The sequence below is a fragment of the Mytilus edulis genome, chromosome 6 (genome assembly GCF_963676685.1).
Source record: "Mytilus edulis chromosome 6, xbMytEdul2.2, whole genome shotgun sequence".
Classification (NCBI taxonomy): Eukaryota; Metazoa; Mollusca; class Bivalvia; order Mytilida; family Mytilidae; genus Mytilus; species Mytilus edulis.
The window spans coordinates 64,974,761-64,996,597 of record NC_092349.1 but is presented as its reverse complement, the minus strand read 5'-3'; the positions used below and the strand labels follow the sequence as shown (position 1 = coordinate 64,996,597).

The 21,837-nt window shown below is 31.2% G+C and overlaps 1 protein-coding gene across 1 annotated transcript in view; it reads right to left on the bottom strand.

Annotated features, from left to right (window-relative positions):
* Positions 1-7,113: 7,113 nt before the first annotated feature.
* The window catches only part of LOC139528964 (transient receptor potential cation channel subfamily M member-like 2), a 42,595-nt gene continuing 27,871 nt past the window's right edge, over positions 7,114-21,837 (bottom strand). Inside the window, exons 8-20 of the mRNA XM_071325209.1 lie at positions 19,653-19,836; positions 18,640-18,802; positions 17,806-17,950; positions 16,973-17,039; positions 16,274-16,393; positions 15,727-15,857; positions 14,979-15,235; positions 11,601-11,744; positions 9,562-9,703; positions 8,813-8,890; positions 8,005-8,145; positions 7,369-7,373; positions 7,114-7,117 (exon numbers count right to left, since the gene is read on the bottom strand). Coding sequence (XP_071181310.1) covers positions 7,114-7,117; positions 7,369-7,373; positions 8,005-8,145; positions 8,813-8,890; positions 9,562-9,703; positions 11,601-11,744; positions 14,979-15,235; positions 15,727-15,857; positions 16,274-16,393; positions 16,973-17,039; positions 17,806-17,950; positions 18,640-18,802; positions 19,653-19,836 — 1,581 coding nt within the window. The remainder of the gene's footprint in view (positions 7,118-7,368; positions 7,374-8,004; positions 8,146-8,812; positions 8,891-9,561; positions 9,704-11,600; positions 11,745-14,978; positions 15,236-15,726; positions 15,858-16,273; positions 16,394-16,972; positions 17,040-17,805; positions 17,951-18,639; positions 18,803-19,652; positions 19,837-21,837) is intronic.

The following is a 21,837-nucleotide window of genomic DNA, read 5'->3' as shown; positions in this document are numbered from 1 at the left end:
TTGATAACATTTAGATCAAATAGAATGTATTTGTATGAAATCTTATATTTTGTAAAATAAGATTTGTCAGAATAATGATTTGCAGGCTAGCAAATTGCTTTTATGAACATTTGGCTTACTTTAGCATTAGGCTATATTTATCGAACCATTCGCGTTCATAACTAAATGCTTCGAAGCTTACCGTTTATACCGTACATCCAGTGATAACATTCATCGAATTTATGACTCTCCGTTCGGAAAATAAGTTTCTAATTTATACGACGATATTCGTTGAAATATTGAACAAAAAAAATATATTCATATCAACAACTGTTGAATAATGTATTGATTATAAATGTACTTTGTCGGTAAACGTAAAATTTATTTGTACGAGCTTTATAAGCAGTACGAAAAGCGAGGCTTGCCGAATTTTCTCCTGTTTCGCAGCGAGAACTAATACATTTTTTATTTATGACAATGTACATATATTGTTTACAATTTACACCTGGTATTTGAGAATAAGTTGTTAAATCTTAACCATTGTCTCTGATTTTTTACAACTATTGAAACGCGGATTCGAAGAAAACCCCAAACTACTAATACCAGAAATAAATCCATATTACCGATTGATCAACATGCAAGCGGGTATCAGGAAAATTTATTTGTATTTGTACAAACAAAGCAAAAAAATGTTGTTTACCTGTTATTTGTATACAATAACTAGCTATTAGCAGGATAAAAGCGAATTACTTAACTGTAACATTTTTTTAAACTGGTGAACAAAAAAATGGGTTAAAAAAAATAGATTAGCTGACTAATTTGAGTATGCGGTATGTTTTTTTGTTAAAGGCCATAAGGGGATCTATTGTTATTTATTTCTTTGTCCGTTTGGTCTTTTGTTGAGAATTTTCTCATTGGCATGCTAATCACATCTTTTTTATAGATAGTCAGTATTTTCTGAAATTCAAAGGGAAAATTATTTTATGATGACCATTTTAGCAACGAAATTATTTATTCATTCTTATAGACAACAAAAGAAACTATATACACATCACTTATAAAACAAAGAATAGAAGAAAACAATAACAATTTAATAGATAATGGTTTTTTTTTTGTATCGTTCTTGATGACACGATTCGAAAAGTTACTGGACCAAATACGGATAAATGAAAGTCATTATCTGGAGTTTTAAGTTGCGAGTTTAATTTCGAGTATGGCAAGTGAAGGTGAAAAAAGGCTGATAACCCTTCCATCCAGAATAATATGTGTATGCGTCATTTTTGTGGATTACAGGATAAGGCAGTTTTTAATATGAAAAAATAGGGGTTTTTTTTAGGGAAAATGCAGCTTTTTGTTACACCTGTCTACCTGCCTGATCAAAAATCGGATCAAATTTTTCCAACATCCCTGTGAGTTTAAAAAAAAAATTGTCAGATAAGAGGGACGGGTCACCTGGCCACCCCTTTTCAGGACATCCACCTTTTAAACACGCCTTGTCAGGGACGGAGGAAATAATAAGTCTTAAGAAGGTCATTCAGAATGATATTCACAACCGTTAATGGAAATGAACGAAAATAAAGTCTTAAACATTTTGTAGGATCCTCAGCTGCTACATGTACGTGAATCGTGGGAGACGTCATTACATTTGTAGCATTACTCTAGTACATATGAAAACCATACTGGGAGGGTAATAACAAATCATCTTGGTCTCTTGTGAAGAGTTGTCACATTGTCATTCGTACCACATCTTCTATTTTATATCGTTTTGTTCTTTTCAGTTGCACCTCTTGGAAACTTAAAATCGTGTCTGTGACTGTATATTTGTTAAAATTTTCCACAAGTAAAGTGAACAAATTTTCAAATAAAATTAAGTATGGAAATGGGGAATGTGTCAAAGAGACAACAACCCGACCATAGAAAAAACAATAGCCTGGATGCATAATGCACACTTTTAAAGTGGAGCAAAACAATTTCCCATAAAACTAGATACATTGTATATATATAGCAGTTTTACATCAATTATAAAAATCCACAGTTTGTTAGAAAGGTAAAATTTTTAATTTTCTTCATTTTCAAAATGCATATCACTGATGCGTTTTGTTTTTAAATCTGTGTCAAAAAAGCGTTTACCATAACGTAATAGGTGTTTGAACATAACGTAATAGGTGTTTGGACATAACGTAATAGGTGTTTGTACGTAACGTAATAGATGTTTGGACATAATGTCATGGGCATTTGCACCTAACTTCCATGGTGTTTGCACATAATGTAAGCGGTATTTGCACATAAAGTAATAGCGTTTGCACATAATGATGTAGTTTTTATACATAACTTAATAGGTATTTGCACATAATGTAATAGGCGTTTGCAGATAAGGTAAACGATGTTTGCACATAGGGTGAACGATGTATGCACATAAGGTAAACGAGGTTTGCACAAAACGTATTTGTTGTTTACACATAATGTAAAAGGCATTTGCACATGACGACATGAATGCTCACAGAGAGTATCAACTGTAAGTCAAAACGCATATGAATTATACCATGATGTATTATGTTTTTCACTGGATATACATATGTATAAACGCAATATAACGCCAAAAGACTATAATATCATGAGATTTACATAGAACAAAGGTGAATCAAAACAAAACGTCTAGAACATTTGACATAGCAATAACATTTGAGACAGGACGCAATTATTAACTGACTTACGTAAAATAAGAATAGACACAACATAGATAAAATATGAGAGAATGTAAAGGTGGTTGATCATAAAGTTCCGAAGTATTCACAGAATAGATAGTAGTTACAGCATAATGTAATGCATATTTTACACAACAAAGTTTAGCAATGACATATCATACAATTGTTTGACCAAACGAATTACTAATATGACATAACACAGAGATGCCGTGTCAGGATATAAAGGCATCTGCACATACCATAAAAAAGAAATGACAGGACGTAACGGCAAAGCGACAAAACACATTAAATATTTACACTATAAGACAGTTCCGGCGTTCCATACACATTTCTTGATTTAACTGACATCTATAATAAAAAAAAAACCAGTTTAATGTAGAGTGACTTACTGTGTATATATTGTCTATAATAATTGTAGATATCCAAACAATACACACAACTTCTATAGGTGTAACATGAGCTAACCGGAACTCCACTAATACAAAATATGTAAATAGCCCCAGAAACACCAAATACATCAACTAAAAACAAATACAAAATATGTATATTAAAATAAAAAATTAAATGCAAAACATGTTAACATGTAAAGATGCATCAAATACATACCTAAAACTGAAAAATCAAAATAAAATACTGATTTTTATCTTGTCAGGGAGAAGATTTGTATTATACAGAACTGTAGACGTGGTATTTTGTTTGTGTTTTTTCAGATGTAGCTTTTCTTCATTATTGTGTCTTAAGTATTTATTTTTTCTATCTATTTAAAAACCGAGTTTAAACAACATTTTTTACTCATTAAAAAGTACAAGTGTGACATCCTGCATTGGTGATCTGAATAAGTTAAGTTATTATTAAGTGTGGGTTTGCAGCGATTAATGAATATTTTTAACCAAAGCATTTAATTTACCGGGGATGTGTCTTTTACACAATTGAAGGCGGATTTTTTTAATACATTGTTTTCTTCGTTATTGTTTATGCAAGACGTTTAATATTTTGATCTTTATTAAAATTCGATTTTCTTTTAAAAAACACTTTTTTATTCATTTGAATGCACAGGTGTGACATTTTACATTGGTAAGCTGAATAAGGTAATGTATGTATTGACTTAAGTGTCATTAATATGTTTATAATTATAAATTAACTCATAACAAAACTTTGATACCATGTTTCAATAAAATAAACTCCAAGTCATAAAATAATTACCTGTGTAAGGTTATTATTTTCCTTGATAGAAATGTAATTTGAAATTTACTTTAAATTCATATTCGTCTGATCGGTTTTTGTTGCCGATTTAGGAATTTAGTTTTTAAAGTTCAATCTTTGATGTGTAAAAGAAACCATCTTTGCCCGCATTTTAATTTTATAAACAAATAACGTGATGTTTTGTTAATTTATCGCTATAATACAGAAACATTATCATATATGTGATATGAATTTAATGTAAACTTTCATAGAATAAAGCCAGATTAAACGTATTCGTACGCAAAATTTTGAAAATATTATCGAGTCACTCTGAATAGGTTGATTGTTTTTTGTTGCTTGCTTTACGTCCAGTGGTAAATATTTCATGCATGTTCAGAACGATACACACTGCATAGAAAATCATACTGTGATCTACGTGTATTTATATTCGTCTTCGTGTAATTCCTTAACCTTTTTAAATTGATGTACACTACCTTTCACTCTATCGATTGATCCACTAATGAGATAGTCTTATATATTATTAAATACCATTCACGTAAAGTCACAAAAGGGTCGGGCGGGTAGGGTATATGGAACGCCACAGCTGTCTTATGTGAAACTCTGATATTATTTTATGTTTATTTATTATTACTTAATGATATGTTTTATTTACTTAATATGGTTTTGTCATTACGTAATGATGTTTTTACAATGTTTAATATAACTCACTATGGAATAGTTATTACTTAATGAAATCTCGATATTACACGATATGGTTTCGTATTGACTTGATATAGTTTTGTCATTACTCAATATGGTTTAGTCATTACTCGATGTGGTTTCACCATTATTTGATATGGTTGTGTCATTAGTCAATGTAGGTTTGACATTAGTTGATGTGTATGTGACCTAGCGTAATGTAATTGTTTCATAACATGATGTGGTTATTTCGTAATGATGATTTGTCCATTCTTTATATGGTTTTAACATTACGTAATGATTTTTCGAAATTTGACGATTTTACACTACTTGATGTGTTTGTTTCATTTGATGTGGTCTTTTCATTCTTTGATGTGGTCTTTTCATTCTTTGATGTGGTCTTTTCATTCTTTGATGTGGATTTGTCATTCTTTCATGTGGTTATCCCATTACTTGATGAGTAAAAACCACGTGACCACTCCGGAAAAAACTTATATTTTTAGATAGATTTCCGTGTTTTATGTGCCTTGAATGCGTATGGCCATTCATCTAATTAGTGTTCAAAGTAAAGTTCGGGTTACTGTTTGAGTTAAATTTTGAGTTAATTTTCGAATTCAAGTAATGCTTAGAATTAAATTTCTAGTAAGCATTGAGTTTCGAGTTGGACTTCGAGTTAATGTCACATTCAAAGGAAGAGTTCTAGTTACAACTATGAATTTGAGTCACTTCTTGAGGTAGAGTTTGCGTTTAACAGTATTATTTTAGTGCGTATGGATACTAATTCTTAAAAGGTTTATTTATAGATCAATTAGTGAGTTTTATTTCACATTCTAAATGAGCCGTAAGGTGTATTAAAACCTTCAACAGAATCTCAAAAAAGGATATTATTTTTTTCAAATCTTTATAAAAATGGTATTTGTTGGATAATATATAAGTCAGATAATGCATATTTTAAGGTTACGGTCGGTCTTTCATTTGATCAATCCTGACACACTTCGGTGTATTCTACGACAAGAAAAACATTAAAATGTGCATTTTCTATAACATAAAAGTATTAAAATGTCTCTAACCGGATGGACATACACTAATTATCTTACAAATCTTTTCCAGTTCAGAACATTTTCAGATAAGAATATCGATGATAATAAAATATTAGCAGTTTTTTTGTACAAAAGTGTGGTAACTCTTTCCTCCCTCTATGTTGAAAAGTTACAAGACATTATGCATCACCATTATAAGAAGATTTCAAGAGAGGTTACAAGATCTTTCCAATCTCGATACATTTCGGTACCTCCCGTCTGTACAGGCAAACGACGATTACAAATAATTTTTTTAATTTGTGTTGAGTCTTAAACATTTTATAAATCTATTAATAAGAAACTCGAGATTCAATTTTAATATGCAAACCACTCTTGTCGAAATTGATATTCTATTTTTTGTTTGATTTTTAATTGAATTTTTTTTTAGAATAATTATGGCAATGACATATATTTGACATGCCACAATCATCAAATATTTTCTCAATAAACAACATCACTTTGATTCCGATACCATAGTGTTATAAGTGATGTAAAATATTTAATAAAGTATACAAGATATTTTTTTCTCATTTGAGTTATTCAAAGTAGTTTCGCATTTGAAGAAATAGGGTATTTCAAAATTGCAAGTTCTTCATAAAACATGAAATTTAGAGTCTACTTTTTTTGTTTTAAAATAGGCTTACACCATTTCAAATGCACTCGCGCAAGTGTATCGATTTTTTCAAATTCGAAAATTGCAGCGTCATTAAGAAGATTAGGAATAAAAGCTTTCTTCAACATTTTAAGATGGTATTCAATTCATAAGTGAATTAATCTGCCCTTCATGATAACTTTAGTTAGTTCGTCTCGCAAATATTTTACTGCTTATAACCTGGGCCAGTGTTAGGAATCAACATGATTCATAGAAGGAAATATATAGGATTAAAATTATGAATAGTTAATCAATTTAGTTAAAAATCATAGAAAAGTTTTTAGAAAAATGGCAAAACGAATCCTACCAAAAACTAGGGGTGATCGCAGGTGATCCGAAAGGGTAAGCAGATCCTGCTCCAGATGTGGAGTCCGTCGTGTTACTTATGTGATAAGAAATCCGCTAAATAGTCTAATTCGGTATGTCACTTTCGTGGAAGAGAAGGGGATTGTAGTTACGACGTTAGGAACATATCCAATATCATTTTTTGAAAAGGTTATTAGTTAAGGCTCGATCTATTATTTTCATTTATTTCATAACATCCCAAAGATTTCTTTTATAATATATTACTAGTGCTTAGATAAGGAATGTGAAGCCCCTGGTTTAGACTTTTTAAACTGAACTGGATTTTTCACTAATTGAGGGGACTTCAAGGGTGCGCGTACTATACATGACTAACAACGATGTGCAAATAGAATCAAAAACATCAATGACATCAACAGCAAAACAATCGCAAAATATGTAAATAAAAACATAAACATCAACTATAGACATTTCCATACAAAATATGTAAATACAATAAAAAATATCAATAACATCAACTGAAAAAACAATTAAAAAAATATGAATCACAAACTTCTTTAAAATACATTAACTAAAAAACGTATGCAAAATATTCGAACAACAACAGAAACACAAAATACATAAACTGAACACAAAATACAAAAAAAGTAGATAGAATCAAACATGAACTGAAAAACATGTGCAAAAAAGATTAACAGCACGAAAACATCAAATTCATATATGAATATTACAAACAATACATTCAAAGCAAACGAGAAATCCCACATACTTCAACTGAAATATCAATTGAAAATATTTAAACTTTAATGAAAACACTAATGTGTTGCCTGTATGTAACATTTTATCTAGAAATACATCTTCAGCACCTAGTATAGACATGAATATTTGTTTCAATGCATGTAAAAACAATAACAAGTATGATTACCAACTATATATTGACATATTGTTTTCCTTATGCTTTCGAATCAGTTATAATTCGTTCATAATTGAACATATTCACAGAGAATATCATGAAGATAAGTTTAATTCTATATTTTTTTCACGTCTGACTACCCTTTTTTTTTAAACAGAGCCTCTGTCGCTTAACTTGGTATATGGGCATATTCATCCGAAGACTCTCACATTGTAGATAAGAACAGGAATTCAAACCATTACAACAGACTTGGCGAGAAAGTTGAGATTAATGTTCACTTTAAAATTGTAACAAAACAAAATCATCATTAATCGTTCCTTTTGTGGACATTTTTTTTTGTCTAGAGTCTACAATGTAAAATTGTAATATTTCAATCTAAAAAAGGACTTTTGTTATCTGTCATATTTGATTTTTTTCAAGTAAACTCTTTTGGATAAATTTCAGCAGAATAGTAAGAAAATACTGTTTTTTTATGTAAACACATATACTTACGGAGTGGTAAGTAAACTTTGCTATTGGTGAAGAAAAAAACGTCAGGAACTTATGAGTAGGTGACATCTTGTTGTCTCCAAGTTTGTGTATATCCAGGAAAGGTGTTGCTGCCAGAAAGGGGAACAAACTCACCAGAAATACCTGTACAAAAACTCAGGTTGATAAATGATCATATGAAAAACCTAAAATCTACCAAAAAAAATACTTTATCATAGATTGATACTTAAAACATTGATATTATTTGTTGGTTTGCGTTTTAATGGATACAATTTTGCATCATATGTTCCATCTTAAATTCTTTCAATCCAAAAAGTGTTGCAATTGTTTTATTGATGCATTATTAGTTATCAAAGGTACAAGGATTATAATTTGGTACGCCAGATAAGCGTTAGGGCCATACATGACTCATCAGTGGTGTTCATATCAAAATATTCATAAAGCAAAACAAGTACAAAGTTGAAGAGCATTGAGGATTCACAATTCCAAAAAGTTGTGCCAAAAACGGCTAAGGTTATCTATGCCTGGCATAAGAAAATCCTTAGTTTTTCGAAAAATTCGAAGTAAAAAAGGCAAAAGGAAATTGATAAAAAATTACCACTTTATTGATATTTATAGACTACTGGGCAGGTGATACCCACGGGGACGAAACGTCCACAAGCAGTGGCATCAACCCAGTAGTGTAAATAGTTTTCAAAGAAACCTGGATTATAATTTAGTACGACAGACGCGTGTTCCGTCTACACAAGACTATCAGTGACGCTCATATCAAAATATTGCTTTTCTATAAATCACTTTTAAAAATGCTTACCTTTTGCCAGGATGACCCTATTCCCTTTTTCCATGATGAACTAATAGACTTTTGGCATGCAACCGATGCCAAAAAGGTCTGCAACAAAAGAAATAGCAGGCCCGTTAATAAATCTCATGTAATGTCATTGGCTTATACACAGTAACTTAACGATACAAAATTAAATGGTATCAGCAAATCCATTGAAAGGTACTGTCGGTAAAGAAGGTTACATAATAACCTAAATCTACTAAATTATCATATTTGGCCAGTCCCTATACAAGAGGGACGAAAGATACCGAAGGGAGAGTCAAACTTAAAGATAGAAAATAAACTGACAACGCCATGGCTTAGAATAAAAAAGATTAACAGACAAATAATAGTACAGAAGAAACAACATATAAAACTAAAAACTTAGCCATACAAAACCCACCAAAACTTGGGATGATCTCAGGTGCTCCCGAAGGATAAGCACATCCTGCTTTACATGTGGTACCCGTCGTGTTATTACAAATCCGGTAAATAGTCTAATTTGGTAGGTTATATTTGTGAAATAAAAAAGGGTATTGCTCCCATGAGACTTTTTATGGAATAAATGTGTTCCCTTTTGCAATAACATTATTGATTCGTCTTCGACCAATGAGTTTGGATATTCTTTTAGTATATTTTTCCCTGTTTTATTGATATATTTACAGTTCTTGTAGTATTGAACTTTGATTATATAATTATTCAAACTTGTGCAAGCTAAATACATGTTTTGTTTTTTTTACCTTATTGTCAGTAGAGGCTGCCATCTGCATACTTGTCATATTACTCCACGTTGGTGATCTCCTCCCAGCAATCAGCATAGCTGTGATAGGATCTCTAGTATGATATTCGTCTAGTAAGTCTAATGCTAATTCATCGAACTCTCTGTAAAATAAGAAAACAGAGTTTTAATGTCCCCTGCGTTGCGCACATTTTATATTACTACGGTCTATAATTATTTTTTAAGACGTTGATCGTTCACCTTTACACAACCTGTCGAGATATTACTAATATAAAACCATAGTATAAGTTTCATAAAAAAACAACTTGAAATAATTATTCCCTTCAAAGCGCTAACACATTTCAAAACAAGTTGATCATCCACCATCGTAGAATTAGAGATATTGCTGTTTTTAACCTTAAGTTAAAATTGTTGTTTTAAAAATCTTAAAATAATGGTACCTGTGAGACCAACAAAACGAACGGACGGAAAGAGGGACGGACAGACAAAAAACACGACGAAGATACAACGGTATTTCCATGTCCCATTTATCGTATTCCGACGGGCACAAAATTTTAAAAAAAAAGTATTCATATTTGACTCAGTCCACAGATAACATGGATAACATAAAAAAAGCAAATAATCATTGATGAGAATGTATTTATACATTGTTTGCTGTGAAGACATATAAGGGGTTAAGTTTAGGCGTACACATACAGTTTGAATAAATACTTTAAGTATGTATATGCCTTTCCAAAGTCAAGAGCCTGTCATTCAGTGGTTTGTTGTATGTTGGTGCGTTTCAGATTTTCTTACAACAAATAATATTTTTGTACATAAAATAGGCCGTTGGTTTTCTCGTTTGACTTGTTTAACATTTGTCATTTTGAGGCTTTTTGTAGCTGACTATGCGGTTTGGGCGCTGTTCTTTGTTGCGGGCGTGTGATGACCTATTATTTTTAATTTCTGTGTCATTTTGGGCTCTTGTGGACAGTTGTCTCATTGGCATTTATACCACATTCCCCCTTTTTAAACTTACATAAGAAATGTGCCCCTTATTTCAGGAAAATAAAAACCTCCCTCAAGAGATGACACCTTATTCTAGAAAAGAAATATTTTCCTTAAAATATGACCAACACCTCTAAAAGAAGAAATTTATCACTCGAAACCTGAACAATAATTATTCGAGATAACAAACATCTCTCGTAACATGAACAATTTTTCTTCAAAAAATATTTTCCAAAAAAAAATGTAACTGTAGACTTGTATTGAAATTGCAAGATAATGATATACAGGATTCATATAAGAACAGACAAAACAAACAAAAAGAATTACAAACCAAAGAACTCAACGCATGTACTGGCGTATATACAAAATGTAGTCCTGGTATCTATGATGAGTTTATTTACAACCACTGGGTCGATGCCACTGCTGGTAGAGATTTATTTCCTCGACGGTATCGCCAGCCCAGTAGTCAGCACTGTGCTGACATGAATTATCCTAGATATGGTTACATTTATAAATTAACTGTTTACAAAATTTAGAATTTTTGAAAAACTAAAGCTTTTCTACCTTAGGAATATAGATTACCTTACTTGTATTTGGCAAAACGTTTAGGAATTTTGGTCCTCAATGCTCTTGAACTTCGTACTTTATTTAGCCTTTTTAACTTTTTTAGTTTGAGCGTCACAGATGAGTCTTTTGTAGACGAAACGCGTGTCTGGTGTATATAATAAATTTAGTCCTGGCATAAATGATACGTTGATGTACTAACAATGAAAGGAAGGTCAAATACATTTTAGATGTTTTTCAAAAGATTTGGTACAATTGACAATATCGGGGACTAATGTAATTGAGTTTATAGAGTGGATTATAGTGGGGGGAAAGTACAGAAAAAGTAAAAAAACAATAATGAGGTACTACAATATTCAGAATTAAGAATAATGGGCCAAAAAATAAACATGATTAAGCCTAGAATGAAACAAAAAAAAACTTCATCAATCTCTTTCATGGATAAGAATCATTTTTTAAGAACACAATACACTTTCTCTAGCTACTTACTCTTTATGTGCTAAGACTTTATTTTCGACAGATAACTCATTTATGTGTGTATATTTTAGTAAAGAGAAATTTATTCTGGAAGCTGCTACTGTACTTGTCAACAGTTCATCTCCCATTTTTAATGCAAAGTTGGCCATCTGCTGTCTAAAAATAATGGCAAATCAATGTTAATTGTAAGATATTTAATAAACAAACCAAACATATATTTACCCCTTCTGACATGCGTATGTTAATATTCAGTTTATCACATGTTGCTGATAGGAAAAAGCATCTTGCATTCTTATTATCCTTTATAGGCAAACATCATATGAGTCTTTCATTACAGTGGTAAGAACCAATAAAAAACCAATGGCTTCATGCTATTTTTTAAATGACCTGAACAATTTAAACATAGATAAACAGTACATTTGGTCAAAGTCAATTCACACTATTGAGAAGGTGAGGTCAAAATATCTTCATAGAACTGTGATTCACTAGTGCTGACATATCTGTATACCGAATATCATTGACATTAGTGGTTTTCCTTCAAATGGTCTATTTTCAAACTTCAACACTTACAAAAAAGTTTAAAGGCAATATACCATAAATAATTAGACAGGGCCAAATAATATTTATAGAAATAGGCTATGCCAATGCTTCACGACTTCATTAAGAGGATACAAAACCAAATTACATAATAACCTAAATCTACTAAATTATCATATTTGGCCAGTCCCTATACAAGAGGGACGAAAGATACCGAAGGGAGAGTCAAACTTAAAGATAGAAAATAAACTGACAACGCCATGGCTTAGAATAAAAAAGATTAACAGACAAATAATAGTACAGAAGAAACAACATATAAAACTAAAAACTTAGCCATACAAAACCCACCAAAACTTGGGATGATCTCAGGTGCTCCCGAAGGATAAGCACATCCTGCTTTACATGTGGTACCCGTCGTGTTATTACAAATCCGGTAAATAGTCTAATTTGGTAGGTTATATATGTGAAATAAAAAAGGGTATTGTTCCCATGAGACTTTTTATGGAATAAATGTGTTCCCTTTTGCAATAACATTATTGATTCGTCTTCGACCAATGAGTTTGGATATTCTTTTAGTATATTTTTCCCTGTTTTATTGATATATTTACAGTTCTTGTAGTATTGAACTTTGATTATATAATTATTCAAACTTGTGCAAGCTAAATACATGTTTTGTTTTTTTTACCTTATTGTCAGTAGAGGCTGCCATCTGCATACTTGCCATATTACTCCACGTTGGTGATCTCCTCCCAGCAATCAGCATAGCTGTGATAGGATCTCTAGTATGATATTCGTCTAGTAAGTCTAATGCTAATTCATCGAACTCTCTGTAAAATAAGAAAACAGAGTTTTAATGTCCCCTGCGTTGCGCACATTTTATATTACTACGGTCTATAATTATTTTTTAAGACGTTGATCGTTCACCTTTACACAACCTGTCGAGATATTACTAATATAAAACCATAGTATAAGTTTCATAAAAAAACAACTTGAAATAATTATTCCCTTCAAAGCGCTAACACATTTCAAAACAAGTTGATCATCCACCATCGTAGAATTAGAGATATTGCTGTTTTTAACCTTAAGTTAAAATTGTTGTTTTAAAAATCTTAAAATAATGGTACCTGTGAGACCAACAAAACGAACGGACGGAAAGAGGGACGGACAGACAAAAAACACGACGAAGATACAACGGTATTTCCATGTCCCATTTATCGTATTCCGACGGGCACAAAATTTAAAAAAAAAAGTATTCATATTTGACTCAGTCCACAGATAACATGGATAACATAAAAAAAGCAAATAATCATTGATGAGAATGTATTTATACATTGTTTGCTGTGAAGACATATAAGGGGTTAAGTTTAGGCGTACACATACAGTTTGAATAAATACTTTAAGTATGTATATGCCTTTCCAAAGTCAAGAGCCTGTCATTCAGTGGTTTGTTGTATGTTGATGCGTTTCAGATTTTCTTACAACAAATAATATTTTTGTACATAAAATAGGCCGTTGGTTTTCTCGTTTGAATTGTTTAATATTTGTCATTTTGAGGCTTTTTGTAGCTGACTATGCGGTTTGGGCGCTGCTCTTTGTTGCGGGCGTGTGATGACCTATTATTTTTAATTTCTGTGTCATTTTGGGCTCTTGTGGACAGTTGTCTCATTGGCATTTATACCACATTCCCCCTTTTTAAACTTACATAAGAAATGTGCCCCTTATTTCAGGAAAATAAAAACCTCCCTCAAGAGATGACACCTTATTCTAGAAAAGAAATATTTTCCTTAAAATATGACCAACACCTCTAAAAGAAGAAATTTATCACTCGAAACCTGAACAATAATTATTCGAGATAACAGACATCTCTCGTAACATGAACAATTTTTCTTCAAAAAATATTTTCCAAAAAAAAATGTAACTGTAGACTTGTATTGAAATTGCAAGATAATGATATACAGGATTCATATAAGGACAGACAAAACAAACAAAAATAATTAATTTGCACGCTATATTAGTATATACTAACCTAGCGTAGAAACACAACGCTAGCTTATTATTTTCAAATATACAGTTGTTGATAAACAAATGTATTATCTTTCATCAATTTCATTCATAACTTCATTGTCTTACACATGTGTTACAGTCAAAAGACTTATGTTCTTATCATGTGATATGCGCCAAAACTACGGTTTTCCCCTTATAACATTGTATGAAGAAAAAACATAAAAAAATCATATATGGATTTCAAACTTCGTTTTGAGAAGTTCATACGTCTTAATTAATCCGCTGTCCAATAAACTTAGGTAAGTCAGATATTGAGTTTTTTTCTGAACAAAAAGAAGTATGGTCAGCATGAATAAAAGGTATGTGATGATCAATCATGATTTCATTTAAATAAAATCAACAAAACTATGTGTTGCACCAGTATATTATCGCTTTCTACATACCGTTTGAATCGAAACATGATTGTACATTTCACCTAATGGACAAATATTGTAAATACAAACATTTATGGGATGTTTTAATTAAAGCCAAAACATCCAACAGAATCAAGTTTTCAATTATGAAAAACTATTACAATCCTTACTTCAGCAGTGATTTTATTATGGTAAACATCATGTAATTGATTTCAATTTGTGCAAGTAGTCAACATTTTACAATAATGAATACACTAAATTTAAATCATGGTTTTCATTAAAAAGTCTATTGCAACGTGAAAATTACCCCTATACTTCAATTCTGATGTTAACAGTTATTGGTCCATCCTGGTATAAACACCAACAAGGTCAGAAACTGTTGATATGGATATTTCAATTGTCCTGTTTGAAGGTATATACATTTATAGAAACTTACCTAAGTAGTAGTGTTGACCAGATGAGTAATTGTTTGTATGGATATTTTAAGTGTTCATACTTATTTCTTTCATCATCATTAGCATTATCATTATCACTGGTATCTTCTTCTTCTTTCATGTCATAATCAAACTTGTCCATTAACAAAACCATAATTTTAGACAATTTCTCCATTTTCATTTCTTCATTCTCGCTCATGCCAAGCTTAGTGATTAACAGTTTAAAAGGCATGCTATTTATATCTATTTCCTTCAATGCCTAAAATTGATAAAAATTACAAAAAGGTTTATTTGATGTAACTACACACATTTTAAAAGACAATCATTTATATAGCACCATATAAAACAATTTGTCATTGGACTACTCAATATTTAAGTTGAAACATCTTGTAAATATTGTCCTCAAATTTTTAGATAAATACAATTCCAGTTATCTACCATTTATTAGTTGACAGAATCAACAAACAGGAATAGAACATTAAGCTGCTGACAAAATGTGAAGTCATTATGTGTGAAAGTACATGTATATGATAGAAAAAAGAACTAAAACATGAACAACTAACAATTGAACTGAACTAAATAAATGATTTATTCATATTTCAGTATATCAAATACAAATCAAAATGGCGCATGCCAAACAAAGCAATCTATGGATATCTATTTCAAAGATCACGTGAACGAACTTTTCATTGACACATTTTATATTAATTAAAAAAAACAAAAACAAATATTTTCAGAATGAAATATTACCAAGTCATAAAGTTTTAATAATCGTTTGCTGGTGAGAAATTCTCTCATCACGACTCCTTCGTTCAACATTATATGTACAAACTTTACATTATCAGTTAGTATGGCTGTCTCTATTGCTTCATCAAATCTTCCTATAAAACATGGACAATATTTTAAAAGGAAAATATGGATTTATTTAAAATTCAGTGCGCATGGTGAATTAAAAGATCTCATTGTTTTGATATGATGTTCTATCGATAAAAGAGAAAAAGGTGAGAACAGTTTTTGTTTTTTCTAATGATCTCGACTTTTAGTATATAAATGTTTTTGTCAATCGTACCAGTACCCTACAGCTGTGAAAACTTGTCTCCCCTGTGATTCAATCGCTGTGATAAGTGTATCATTTAGCTGATGTGAAAATATATTGTGGATTTTCATGTATTCAGGTTATAAACGATTTGATGTGGAAAAACTATGATGAAGTGATAGTTAGTATATTTGTCTTGCCCTGTTTCACAACGATTTGGTAAAAAAGTTGTTATGTTCTTTCTGTACAAGTAAAACCAACCTCTACTCCAAAAAGCATCTTCTCTGAAGATTTCTTCTTGTGCTATGTCAGCCCTGTCCCATTTCAGAGCCAGTTTTAATCGCTCTATTCTCTGTGTTTCTGTTACTTCACCAACCTTAGCTGTAAAATGTAAAATCACAAAAATACTGAACTCCAAGGAAAATTCAAAACGGAAGTCCCTAATCAAATGGAAAAACCAATGATAAAACACATCAAACGATGAAATAGATTTGAGATAGTACATGAGTTTTATAGACAGATATTGGATAACTGCAATTGATACAGGTTCCTCATGACTTCACCTAAAGCATGTAAAACGTTCCAGTACACCATTTGTCTGTACAAAAATACTTACATCTATAGATATATAGCTATATATCACTGTGCCGGAAAATATTCAGATATTCAGATTATTTCTACAGTGGATCTTTGAAATAAATAATCTACTCTAATAGTTTGTGTGTATCTTCATATGTAGATTATTTTGGTAAGTTACATCACCATATATGTTTAAATGTTGTTTTTTTTATCTCAACTTCACATAACGTGAATGAGGTGATATTGAAAATTTGACAGTATGAAACCATCTTTACTCTTCTGTAGCAAAATATAATTATTTATGCCTGTTTATGAGATATTATCATCCTTTAAATTTGTCAGTTGTTTATGAAATGTATAAACATATATTTTTATATATACCTTTAAGTAAAATCTTCAGAATTTCAGTATCCAGTTCTTCGTGTTTGTTTATATGAAATATACTGATCTAAAATTAAACACTTAACTCTTACAAACTAATGAATAAAGTAATCAAAATTAATATGATTTTGATAAATTAAAAAAATTTACAAAAGACTTTCTGTCATTATGGTTCAACATAATAATCAGTATTTGAAGAAAATCAAGGTTTAAAAATAAAACGTTCTTGCAAAAGTACAAACGGCAGATTGCATCTCGACATTTCAAATTTCAAGCTCGGGAATACTGTACCAATTGGGAGATATATACTCCGTATACAAACGCTGCTTGAATGTTGTTTCATGAAAAATTCACAACTGGTCGTAAAAGTTTGTTTTCAAACGCCCCTCATTGTCAATTTCCATGTAAGACAAGTTATGATACAGACTTAACTGTATCTGTTGTATCCTTTATCTTTAGTTCGATTGGATTGATTCGTTAAACATAGTCATCAAATTTTGAATTAGTTAGTGAGTGTACATCATCTATATAGCGGAAAATAAAAATTAAAGGATAATGCCAACTTCTTATCTCTCTTCATACGAAGTACTTGTATGTAGTCAGCCTCATAATTATAAAGAAACAAGTCGACAAGAAAAAGGGCACAATTAGTTTCTATTGGAATGCCAACAGTCTGCTGAAATACACATCCTCCAAACGTTACAAATATCATGAATATGTTGTCTATCAAGAAATCAAGAATCTTGATAATAAAAGTTTCAGATAATATGTGTTTGAATCAGAGTGAAGTGGTACAGAGACTTTCAACGATTTTGTGTGAATCAACTGCTTACCATATCTTTTTTTGCAATACAACTCTTGACACTTTCAAACACATTATTGATCCCATCTTCAGCCTTCTGTTTAGCCTTAGGATCATCCTTATCTGCTGGCTTCAGTTCAAAATACGCATTCTTTATCAACTTACGAATCTTAGTCCTGATTAAAACATGGAAATAAAAAAAAATGTTCCTATGACTGGTTTCAAATTGGTGTCCTTATTTAGGATCAACGATCTATTGAGACCGGTAGTGGACATTTTGGTTCATTATTTTCATTCTTTTTTGGAACCAGGGTGGTTTGTTTTACATTAACATAGCAAAAAGAAAACATGTTCTATGTTATTTCTTATCAGTCTCAAATACTTTCTTTAACTTTCATTTGTATCACAAAATTGGGGAAATTCGAAAAAGTAAACATGTGTTCCAATTAATTCATTATACAAATTTTTGGTTCTTTAAACCAAAATAAGTGTTTTTATATCCTTTATAAAGGTAACAGAAGTATTCCGCTGTTCAAAAGTCATAAATCGATTGAGATAAAAACAATCCTGGTTACAAACTAAAATCAAAGAAAACACTCAACAATTAGAGCAAAACAAAACACTTAAGCAATGTTAAGTGCTAAACTATATTATCATATTTTTGTAAAGATGATGAAACTATCCTTTACTTCTTGATCTTTTTGACCCTAATTTTGCTCAAGTTTTCAAGTAACAAAACATTAATAGATTGATTATAAAACATACCGAAATGATCCAATGACAAATGATTACTTATGTAGTAGGTTAAGCAGCAAGAATAGCATGCATTTTAAAATTAAACATGTGTAATGAGAGATGCATTAACCTTCTCTCTGGATTGGTGAAAGCATACACTAGTATGTCAGCAGCTCTACCAGTACCCTCAAATAAGATAACAGGATTATTATGTTCCAGAGAGGTTTTAGCATCCTCTATAGCATCCCTACCTCCTTCTACTACAATCAATACAACTGGTATTCCCTCTCCACCTGTCCAAAGAAATAAAAGAAGAATGCGTAAATGGGACATTGGTACCCGATTTATTTAATATTCAAGAGTCAATGTTTTAATACAAAGCAATTAACGCATTGTTTGTCTCTGAAATTAATTGCAGCAAGAACAATTAAAGGAATTAATTTTCCACCTTAAAAAGGATATTACTTGAGAGCCCCTGGCATTTAGCGGCATGGCACGAAAATATCAACAGTCCTAAGAGATTGACTCAAACCATTGAACTTCTTAAATATCGTTTCAACTAATAACATAACGAATAAGAGATACTGTTGATTCATTATTTTGTGGATATCTATTTTTGTTGATAAATATCTTAAAATAAAAAGCTGTCTTTTCATAGTTTTTTTTATCGATTTTGTGATGTTGTGCAAATCTTTACATCCATGCACTTATAGATATATTGTTAATCTTTAGCCATAGACATCGATATCCCAGGAATGATTGTGTATCCACAGTATCACAAACCATTAACATGTTGTTAACTATTTTTTAGCTAGTGTTGCTCTTTAAAAAAGTATATGGTTATTTTAAATAATTGCAGTGTATAAAATAAACGACAGGCTATGTGAGTCTTCTTTTTTTTTAATTGATAAGCAGTTTTGCTGTAAAATACAAGCTAGATTGTATTATTTACAGGTTATACATGGTCTTTATGGCTTAATGTAAGGAATCGTTCATGCTCATTGATACAGAATAAACAGTGATCTATTTTGTTTCCATTTCTAGGTTTTGGTTAATCGTTTTCTCATTGACAACTATATCACATGTTGCTGTTTTTATCATATCTTTAACTTCACATTCCAAACAGTTGACATTAACTCTTACCTTTTTCTATTTGATCAGACAGTTTCTTTTCAAATCTAGCTCTAAATTTAGCTACACCCCTATACAAATTTCTATATCCATCATCAACAAAGATGAAATGTGTATGATCAGAATTCAGTGGCACAGGTTTTGCATGTTCTATCACATTACCGGTTAAGTATTCAGCCATTTTATCAAACTTTCCCTGAAATATACAAGTTACAATATAAATGTAAGAGAAGGCCTAAAAAGATAAGTAGATAATCATTCCCCTAGATAAACTCCCCGTTTAAAAGAATAAAAAAACTTCTGTTAATCTGTTTTTTAAATTTTATATATCTAGTGGATGACAAGCCTTACAACTTTTCAAACTGCACAGGTTGGTCTGTACTCAGAGTTGTTTTGGATGCGTTAATACAGCCATATTTGTTCATTTATGATTAATCTTAAAACTGCAGTAAAGGTATCACAGTAGCCAGTCCTTATCCAACTGATATATTTCCAAATGGCATATCTCTTTAAAAATCAAGGAACTTTTGTGAGCACGCTTATATATATACCACCACAGCTTCACATTGTCCCTGGACAAACAAAACATCACAGAGGCTAAGTTCATAGACTCTTATCTCCTACAAACATTAACTAATAAATTCCGTTGGAAACCACCTGTGTCCATCTTTTTGTTAACTTATCCTGACTTCATATCGGCACTTTTTTCGGAGACAGAAACGAAGATATCAGTATCCTTTAGCTTCACTTTTCGATATATAGATGATGTTTTTTTTACTAAATAATTCAAAATTTTATTACTATATTGAACGCATTTATCCCATCGATCTAGCGATACAGGTAAGTCTGACTCGAAAACGAAGATCTGTTGAAAACAAAACTTTACGACCAAAGTGATGATTTCAAGGAAGCTATTAAACCAAGAGTTCCAAATGGTGGAGTTGAAATCATCCCTCCGTAAATTTTACGGACACCATTACGAGTTGGTTGACCGTTATCGAATATCTGTTTGACCTATGATAGCAGATACGTTCCTTATGTCGTAACTACAATCTCGTTCCTTTTTCACGACTGTGGCCTACCTGATTAAATTTATTACCTGATTGTACTGACATAAGCAACACGACACATGTCTGTGTCCTTGCACTTCCGGAGCTCAAGTTTTTGGTGGGTTTGGTAATGCTAAGTCTATATTCTTCTATGTTATTTTTGTGTACACGTGTTCGCCTGTTTGTCTTTTTCGTTTTTGTTCATGATGTTGTCAGCTGTTTGTTTCGATTTATATCAGTTTAATATTCCTCTGGTATTTTTTACCTCCTTTTCGGTGTTAATAAGACATGACTGAGGGGCTGATTTAAGTAATATCCGTGGAGTAGAGATGAGCCAAGTCTAATACAACTGCATTACACATATAATTGGCCTAACACTAGCTATGATATGTTACTATGAGGAAATCATGTGATCAGGAAAAATCGTTCATGTAAAATCACGCAATCCAAACATTATATTTCAAAAGATGAAAGGTTATAAGGGCTTTATTTGACAAAAAAAGTGCAAAGTGTTCAGGAAAGAAAAACATACTTATTATTTATCATGGCAACAAATAAAATACTGAAGGAAAAGTGCATAAACTTAGCAGTTTCCTTCTTTGCTATGCAATTGGTGTATTTTATGACCTAATAAAGAGGTCGTAACATTAAAAATGTTATATAAGGATTTTATTTCTTTAAATTCTGTTTTTTTAAAAACACTTCTTTGCAAATTTGAAATAGTGTTAAAAACACTTTATTTTCTTGTGTGCTAAAATCAAAACTTAAAAACCGTATATGCGTACTCTTTCTTTTGGTGATCAATTTCATATTTACTTTTTTATCACTAGCTTTAATCTGTAACTCAATAAAAATAAAATATAACGATGAAACATCTCCTTCAGAAAAATTCAACAATAAAAAGACTACAGCAAGTAGATTACTTACGTGACAAAAACGCAAAAACGCGAACTTATACATGCGATAAGTCAAGATATATAAGTCGAAAATGCGAAATTGGATAGAAAAAAAATCGACTTGCATTTCTGCGTTTTTTGACATCGCGATTCCGTGTTTTCACCTTTTCGCCCTATAGAATATGAAGGAGGAAAACATGAAAACGCAAAACGTCACTAGTCACCAGATAAACCAACACAATCATTGAAAAT